Source organism: Vollenhovia emeryi, unplaced genomic scaffold (genome assembly GCF_000949405.1).
Source record: "Vollenhovia emeryi isolate VEMERY1.0 unplaced genomic scaffold, V.emery_V1.0 DF939244.1, whole genome shotgun sequence".
Taxonomy (NCBI): Eukaryota; Metazoa; Arthropoda; class Insecta; order Hymenoptera; family Formicidae; genus Vollenhovia; species Vollenhovia emeryi.
Genome location: NW_011967122.1, coordinates 249,228 through 258,976, shown reverse-complemented (window position 1 = coordinate 258,976; position 9,749 = coordinate 249,228). Strand labels below are relative to the sequence as shown.

Here is a 9,749-nt window from a genome sequence, read left to right as displayed (position 1 = left end):
GAGAGAGAGAGAGAGAGGGAGAGAGGGGGGAGATAAATCTTTTTAATATGTAAGAATTTTATTTAAATTATATTATTTAAGTTTACACTAGATCTTTTTAGAATCTTGTATTAATTCCATTTATCGATAACAAAATAATTTTATTACTTGTGCGCTTCAATATGCAATTACACACGTACTTTTATGTCTGTTTTCACATTAAATAAGCAGTACATGTATAACGAACGAACGTACTATCGTACCATTGTTACCATTGTAGGTAGTAATCAGTTCCGCAGGTAACATAATTTCTCGCAATTATCGCAACAATAGTCAATTCTGTTTTCCGTCTAACTGTTGTATGGTTCGTTTCCCCCAGTTCGTAGCAAACTTGGTGCAATTAAGCTCGTTGTCTTATCGGGGCATTTCCATAATTTCTTTCCCATTGGGCGTTTCTGAGGAAAAGAAACGATATTCCCCGGATCTCTCTCGAGACAGAGTACAGTTACGTGACATCATTAAAATGTCATTATTAAAAACGGTTTTATCGTATCGGGCAAATAAGAAAATTCCCCCGATTTTGTTCAAATAACGAAGTAAGATTTTTGTTTCGCAAGAATATTCCTTACGCGTTACAGTTTTTGCAGGTTTTCAACGTTGAAAATTTTTGTTTTCTCAAACTGAAATGACAGCTAAGCTAATGTAATGATACTGACAATTCTTATATTCAATATGCTTATTTTTTATGAACAATTATTTGAGTGTTTATCATTTTCTTTAATTATTATTCTTTTGGAAGATTCAACGTCGCTTCTTAGAGAAAAAAAGCTGAATTGTCGCGAAATCTTCAATAATAAGACCAAGGAAAGACAATGGAAGGAAAAACAAGAATTTAACAATTTAACACCATTATAAAGTGAGCTCGCATAGCCAGATTTTGTATTACCGTTAGGTGATGACGACACGGACGTCGTGTCTTTCGCTATTCGCGTACTTTTTTTATTACAAATTATCAAAGCACCACGGTATTTTTGTTCGGCAGAGTCGTGGCAGCGATATTAAAATTGACTTTCGCATTTATCGACGTTGTATACTCGGAAAAAAGATTTATTTAGGTTAAACAAATGAGATACGCTGAAATCCTGTTTCTTCGATTCTGCTAAATTTTTATTTACTTCTACTAAAACTTTTACTAGATTTGAAGAAATAGATACGAATTCTCTTAGACATTCCAGTCTCAGCCAAATAAAATTCTGGTGAAGGTAAGGAAATCATTTCTTTGAAATTAAATACAAGTCCAGCGAGGTCAAAATTCAAAGAAAATTGATTTGATTTCAAAGAAAATTTTTCTCTGGTTGTACGCGTGAGATTGCGTCAGGAAAATTAGTTTTTACGTTTGCTTTTTACGCTGTTTGCGGTGGATGCATTTTGTCCTTTTTCTACAGCTTTTACATATGCATGTTAAGAATTATTTTCTCGTTTTGCAGAAGCGAACTTTGATATGGCATCTCGATGACTCATTGCGATTGGATTTATGTAGAGCGCTGATCGTATCTCGTCTCGCAAGCGGATGCTACGCAGTAGCACCCATAGAATAAGAGCATAGTGTCAATAGTGAGTCATAGACATCGTCATTATCTTGAGACAGAAACAAATATCTCGCAATTCGTTTTCTTAATTCGAACTTGTTCGCGATAAAGCGCATCGCGCTGAACACTGGCTTGCAATTAAGAAGCAACAGCGGAAAGTCCCCCCCATTACGAGATAGGCTCCTAATACGAGGCAACGGGATTTCTGCTAATTTGATAAGCATCTGTTGATTCCACCGTGAATTTATTGCCCCCGGAGTGAAATTTGTGGAAAATTCGTTGTTAGATCGCGCGTGTACTCGGTGCAGAAAAGATCTGTGAAATTGCCTGTTGAAAACCTGCTGTCTCGTCTATCCTGTCTCGTAATACGTTCGTACAGATTTTCCCTACCGGTTCACAATCGAACACTCACGTATCTCGTTTGATTACAACGGTTTACACTGTCAACATAGTGCGATGAAATGGAAACGTCTGAAATAATAAGTTTCCTAAGAAGATTTTTTTATTTACGTTTATTCTCTGCGTTAAAGTTTCGGTAAAACTCGAACAGCCATCGGTGCAGTGCTTGCAATATATTTATGCCATTCTCGAGTAATTAAAGCCACGCGATATGGCCGCAGCCAAGTATCTGTCAAACTGGCAATGCCGCCCGTAAGGAAACTGTCTTGCCTTTCCTCCGAACCTCCTATTCGCCTGTCTATCTCTGGTTTTGCGAGCGTCAGCTTCGCGCTAAATCGCCAGCCGACCTATGGCGAGGATGCGCGCGCGGGTTACGAAGAAGAGAGTAAAGTGGCGTGTCGGGGGAGGCGGGGGGTGGAAGGGGGCAGGTCGTTCTTTTCGAAATTGTCCCTCCGCGGTCCGCGACGGGACGGCGGTAACCGCGGGGCCGGTTACCGTTGCACTAATTGACGTGTACTTGTCAGTTTTACCACGGTGAGCCCTAATTACGCGCTTCCCCTCGGCCACTTTACGCTCGCGAGCTCACCGAGAATGCCGCGCGCCGAAAGCGCATCGTCCGCGCCGGCTTTTCCTCGCGGCTTCTATCCTATAAAACGGTTTACGCGCTATAAAAATGGCGAACCGCGAGATTTTACCGGGCGTTTTACAACGCTAGTTACATTCAGTTACGACTGGCTCCAGCGCCGCGGCGAAATTACGCGCGTTCCTCCTCGGCAAGCGCCAACACTCGGCACTGGAGGCCCTTATTTATGACGTACTGCTGCTGAAATGAAACCGTTAATGAACTCTAATTATATCTGAATGCCGATTACAATTATTGGGAGTTGATAGTTTTGACACACGGACTGTCAAAGTGTTGGCTTTTCATTTGTTCTCCGTTTCGCGCGTTACTTCGATATTTTTCTATTTTTAAAACGAAGGCAAATACCATGTGAATTTTGAATCACTTCAAAAGACTTTATATTAATTACGTATTATAATTAGTACTTTAATTTTACGTTTAATCATACATTAGTCTCGTGAAAAGTGAATTGTAAGGAATACTCGCGACAGTTTGAACGAAGCTATGTATTATTTAAATGAATATTATGAATAACTTGTTAAATGCAAAACTCGATTGTTATTCTCACAATTATAATCACAGTTTGATTTAGAAAATGACTTTATCCTCGGAGGTTGAAAGAGACAAGAATTCGAGCTTTCACCGCTCCTCTTTCTTGTTATTCGGCGCTGACTTCGTCACGCATAGCTTAGTAGGTGGTTCCCTCTGTGGCGAAATTTTGTACTTGTTTTCGTCCTGCGTCCTGCGCCCTCGTCCTGCAGCAGGATATGGTTCAAGTTTTGTTTCGAGAAACGTAGCTTGTAGTTGGGCGAAAAAAAATTACGACGAACGAACACACGGCTCATGTTAATGCGCTTAAAAATATGGCGGACGAGTTTATAAACATAAATTTACTGCGTTTAAAATTATTAAATTTTATTGATTTCATTATGCGTCGCGATAGGGATCTTCTTTTCCCTCTGGCTTTTGTTAAAATCAATTAAAATTTTTCCGACGCTACACGGTCGTTGCCGGATTACATTTACTAGCACTGAGTCTTTGAGAAGCTAAACAAAATTATTTTTTAAATATTACGGATAGATGATAACAATACACAGTTGAAAAATTTGTATTAAATTTAACAGATATCACATGTCCCAAATGATCCACATAAATTTTTATGTTAATTTAACGTAATATGAATACGTTAAATAATCACACTAATACTCTGTTAATATTTTAACACACAATAAATGCAAATCTCGAAATTATTTGAAATAAATTTTGTGTAAAATTAACATATGACAAAATGAATTTAAAACAATGTAATTTTGACATTTTACAGATGTAATAAGTTAAATGACGATTCGAAGTCACTTATGTTATATAGAATAAAATCGACATTTTATTCTGCAAAGTTTAACAGGTAAATCTTGTTACTAATAATATAGAACATATGTCGAGGGGGAAACCGCTGAGGGTATTGTGGTGTACAGATTTGCTGCAATTACTGGGCATTACTAGGCATTTTTTGGGCATTAGTTTGGGCATTTGGCCTTGCTGGGGAATTATAAAGATAAAATAAGATAAAATGAAATAAAACAAGATAAATAAGACAAAATAAGATAATAAGATCAAGTAATGCCCGCAGGGCATTAGTGGGCATTGGTGTACAAGATTTTGGACAGCGGTTTCCCCCTCGACATATTAAAAAAATAAGTACACATTGTGTTGTTTTAACACTTCTTTTCAGTATTTTAATAGTTTTACATTTGAGGTCAATTAACACAAGAGCAATATGTTAAATTAACACATGAATGTGTTAAACATTTAACACAAAAATTTTAACCGGCATTCTTTTGTAACAAGAAAACACAAATTTTCCAACTGTGTAGGACACAAATGGTGGTATTAATTGTAGGTATTTATGACGATGTAACCGAGCGACGTAATTTATGCATAAAATTCAAATGAAAATTTCAACCAATTTTCATACTAGCTTAATTTATATGCAGAATAATATGCATATCTTAACAATCATGATTGCTTCTAAAGAGTCATAACTTTTTGTATACTCCAACGTTAACAATGAATAGGTATATTCCACGTGAGGAAACGTTAACTTTCCAATTCTATCGTTCTCAGGTAGAACAATATTTCTGGCACACATCGCACGTAACGGAATTGAGAACGAAACCTTGCCCGGAGAGATAACGCTTGATTTTCTTAGGATCATAATACGTTTCCCTTGCGTGGCCTCTCGCGTCCCTTTCACCCACCGTCTTATTCAATCATCGATCGGCCGATGAAACAATCGTCGGTCAGACGCATCGTGAATCACAAGTATAAAGGTCATTGTGAAAAGTGCAAGTAAGCAGGCGGAGATGGGGATCGCATTAATAGAGATGTGACACGTTGCCGTTGCATTGTAGGGACTCTCTTTTCATGCTACCGCAGCATATATCCCGCTTAAGTGAATGCCAAGGCCGGGTCCGTCTCTTTAGCCGAGAGTCTTTAACGCGGCTCGCACGCCAACGGTCGTGGCGGACACCTTTATTTAATTACAATACGCGTCTCCGTCTAAGCGTGTCTCCTTCATTTAATTACAATAGCGCGACGCATGTAGCGCATAGCACGTAGACCAAGTAATTGCCGGTTACCAGGTGAATAGGGCTGTTCTCTCTCTCTCTCTCGTGTTTTTTTCCCTTCTAACCCTCAGCAACATTTGGTATCCGTCGGGCATCTCGCCGTACGCGCGACGTGTCCTTTCTTCACGCATTTTATTACCGCGCACGATAGGCCGCGCGTGTACACATGTACGTATCTAAATCCCGCTGGAGGCTCGCCTATTGTCGCTATTACATCGCCGTTAATGGCACTTCACAATGTAATTTGTGGCCCCGATCCTCCCCCTCCTCCTCCTTCTCTCGGGTCCTGACGAAAAAGCGACAAGTCTTTCATGCCGCCGTCATGGAGGCGAGTAACAAACACGTATGAAAAGGGTAATCGAGCTATGACGAATCGCGTTTACAAAAACCTGGTCAAATCCTGTTTGTTGCGAATATCTCGGAATTTTGAGCGCCGTACACTTTCCAACGTAAGAATTAGCGCGAGAAACTTTGCATTTATCATTCATATAATTATCTAATTACGTATCTCGTATCGACCAATGTGAAACGTTTAATTAGCATTTTTTTTCGCAAAGTTTATGGCATAATATAAAACCGCACGGTATACGTGTTCTACAGAATTCGAGTTCTTAATATAAATTATGAAATCGCAGCTTAATATCCTCCGCCCTGATAACTTTCCAATATTTTTTTATTACGTTCGTCTCTTGAAGTTCTTTTTTTATATCATATTTATCTCTCGCGTCGCTAAATGCGAGAGGAAGCAAGGTTTCGTAAGTTTTTCTTATTTTCTTGCGTGTCGTTGCAAGAAAATAAGAAGATACGCGAAACGTGCAGGAAAACGAATTGAATACAAATGACCGGCGGTACGAAGTACCGATATTATTCGATTATTGATATTATTCAATCGGGGACGTCCGTGATCACGCGTCATTAATAAATGTGGCTCGCGACATATTAAAGTATTCGAATCGAATCGTCGGATCGGTACGCGCCGTAAAAGGTCCGATCTCAATCTGTGAAAATTACGTGTGAGCTTCGATATAAATTCGCACGACACACGCGAATAAGACGATCCCGTGGCCGCGGGGCGGTGAACGGCAGTCCAGCACTTAAGCGGATAGCTTAAGTACTCGCCCTGAGGGTGCTTACGCGACGATCGATCTTTGATACGCCTGGACGTGAGCCGCCACCGACGAACGGCCGAAAAATGCGTAAGCGGGCGGGGACGAAGATAGTTTGGCTTTTCTGAGGGATTATAGGGATTTTGTCGCGGCGGTCACCTCCGGCGAATGATTAAGAGTCACCGGGGACACGGTAAACTTTGTTATTTCGTAGCTCGTTCGACAGCAATTGCGTAATTTCGTTTCCGTACCTCGGGCGATGTTATGGGCTTGTCTCCTTATCCCTTGCCTTCGTTTTGCAAGGTAGGGTAATCTTTTGTTTATCGACTCTCTATACTCGTATGCATTTCCATATTCTCGCGTCTACATGCGTCAACGCGAAGATTTTATTCGACTCTGACATTTCGGAAATTGTCAAAATAATTTATTGTCCAACGTGTGAAAGTAAATCTACAGTCGCGAGAAAGCATTCTGTTGTAAATGTCATCCGTATCTCAATGTGGACTTGTCTCCTTATTCTTTGCCTTCGCTTTGTAAGAGGTACAGCCATCTTTTGTTTATCGGAATACTTGAACACTAGGAATCACCGATGCCTTCCCGCACGAATTTGCGCACGCACCGACACATTTACACATTTTGCATATACACACATGGAAAATGCATATGTGTTCTACCTGCGCCTAAATTCAGATGGAAAAGCATCAGCGATTCCTAGTGTACATATATGTATATATTATACGCATGTTTCCACATCTGTATGAGTTATGAGAAATGTTCTATTAGATTCTGACATTTCACAAATTATTACAATAATTTATTGCGGAATAAAAATAGATCTATAGTCGTGAAAAAGTATTATGTCGTAAATGTTAGTGCGTTGTACCGAAAATAATAGATCTGGAATGAGAAGAGCAAGAATGAGAACGTTAGGAATAGTGGAAAGAACTAAAAGAGAAAAATTGATGGAATAACATTTTTTTCAGATATCTACCGTGTATGCATCTTTCATTGTGATCGATCGACTACGTAAAATTTGGAATTTCTAGATGAATGTCAAAAGTTTGCTATTGTCCGTGCATTTGCCATGAATATTAAATGTTATCATATATATTTTTGTGAAGCAACTCAAATTTAATTTGTTGCTATTTCTATGCATGCACGAATGCGATTTTTAGTTAGCGTGGTGCAACTAGATATAAAAGAATAGGGACTTGGTAAAAATTTATAAACCATGTATTAAATAAATATTGCATCAATTAAGCGTAATAGTTGTGATCTCTCCACTTTTTCTATCAAATTTTGTCTTGTATTAAAAATGAGCTTCTCTGTAGCGTATCTTGCGTTTTCTCTGACTCCGCAGCAATTAGGCCCGCAGTTTGACCAGACTATCGTACAAAATGTGTTCTTTATGAAATTTTACAGTCGACGTGTCACCATAAATTTTGTGTGTACGGGTCACGGGCGGCGACTTAACGCTAGGCCCAAGTGGGAAGAGAGAATAAACAGAGAGAAAGAGCGAAAGATAAAGAGCGAAAGAGAGACGAAAGTCAGGAGGAGAAGAAGGACGAAGAGAGAGAGAGAGAGAGAGGGGGGGGGAGAGAGATGGGAGAGCGAGAGTGTGGAAGAAAGACTGGGAGAGCAAACGAGAGGAGAACTGTTTATCTTGCTACCGGCGGTACGTATCGGTCAATATGTGCCCAGCCTCTGAGCACACAGACTGCATACGTGGATACATAGGTTCCAATTCCTCCTCCTCTGACTCTTCTTCCTCCGGGCGCGACCGCGGCAGCGGTGGCGGCGGCGGCGGCGGCGGCGGCGACGGCGACGGCGACGGCGACGAAGGAGGATGATGAGGTGGCAGGCGGTGGTTGCCCGTGGACTTGCACATTACGTACCGCATTATGCGCGTACACAGGGAGCCTTATCTGCGCGGGCACGTCCGGGTAATTTAGTCCGGCACTCCTCACGACGTCGCTCCTCCTCGTCTTCGACGCTCTTACATCTTGTCCTCTCTCTCTCTCTCCCTCTCCCTCCCTCCCTCTCCTTCTCTCCCTCTTCCGTGGTGGATCCTTTCTCCCCATCTGCTTCTAGTCCCCCATAAAAAAAGCGTTAAATGTTAATACGTCATTGCGGCCTTATCCGAAGGCAATAAGGACTACATTGTCAACCGAACTGCATCGAGATATCGTAATTAGAGTGTTGACGATTGATGGCTCCGTACTGCGACCGCGTGCGTGCGGAATGACGTGATCGAAGTGTTGCAACGTCGAGTCCTGCCTGATGTACCTTGAGACGTTTTGGAATAATAGCTGTGGGGTGTGATGTCTACATGGGATGCCACGTACGATACACGAACAAGTTCGCTATCTGAGAGGTTGATCGATGTCTTTCGTGCGGCTGGACGTCAAATGCAATCATAATTTATTTCCCCAGAAAATTACAGCAGGATATGATAATTTCGAGACACGGGGAAAAGGTTCATCTACTATTCAGCCAGTAATATCTAATTAGTCTGTTAGTCTGGGTTTCGACTTAACAACAGTTTTAAGTGTTTCTTTTTACAGTTGTTCTTATTCTTTTGTCTACGACTTTCTACACAAATATAACATTCCATTTACGTTAAATTCTTTACGTGAGATTTCAAATTCTTTAGTTCGTAATTACTCTCTAATTGCTCAAGGAGAGAACAATTTTCAATAAAGCCATTGTTGCTCCTCGTAACTGTGGATTAATTGTCACAATTGCAATGATCGATCGCTAATAATATTATTAACTATATACATTTTTACCAAGACACGGTATGCTAATTATTACCAGTGTAAAAAGTCTTGCGCACCTTAATGCGCGTAAGGGGTCTCGCGTAAAAAGCGTAGCTTACAATCATACTTTGAATGGCCAGTACCTTGAAAAGGAGGTATCGAAATGTACAAATTGTAATTATATTAAATATCTCGTTTACTCTTCGCAGCTGACTCTGCGATGAATGATAAGTCGTTGCGCAATACCACTCGACAATATTAAGAGCTCTTTCCACGTCTAAGGAGTTGGCGAACAAACTTTATATTGGTGCCGAGTACTTACTATTCGTGACTAAAATGAGCGTTATTTATGGAACAAGCTGCTATTTCGAATTCCGTAAGCCATAATTTCGCAGTCTTGTTTTTTTTTTACGATGACTCGAGTAACGGTAATCTTCTTTGTCGCGTGTATGTATACGCAGGCAGTTAATGAATTTCTTTAATTCGATATCAGCCTGAAGCCGAATGAAAGAATGAATTACTCCGGCAGGTGCGACAAAGTGCTCGCCGCTGCGCAAGGACTTAATATGTTTGTCGCACGCGAGTAAAAATGATAATGCCGCGACGTCCAATTCGATTTTGTAATTAAATTGAAAGGCAAGAGAAATTTTTACGGTCTTAGTGACACA

The 9,749-nt window shown here is 40.4% G+C and overlaps 1 protein-coding gene across 3 annotated transcripts in view; it reads left to right on the top strand.

The window, feature by feature from the left end:
- Positions 1-9,749, top strand: part of LOC105560031 (UPF0489 protein C5orf22 homolog) — a 223,042-nt gene that overhangs the window by 133,072 nt on the left and 80,221 nt on the right. The window contains exon 4 of one of the 3 annotated variants that reach the window (XM_012008770.1): positions 1,467-1,748. The exons of the other annotated variants lie outside the window; for them this stretch is intronic. Coding sequence (XP_011864160.1) covers positions 1,467-1,479 — 13 coding nt within the window. The 3' untranslated portion in view covers positions 1,480-1,748. Of the gene's footprint in view, positions 1-1,466; positions 1,749-9,749 lie in introns of those variants that run through there. 3 annotated transcript variants of the gene reach the window in all.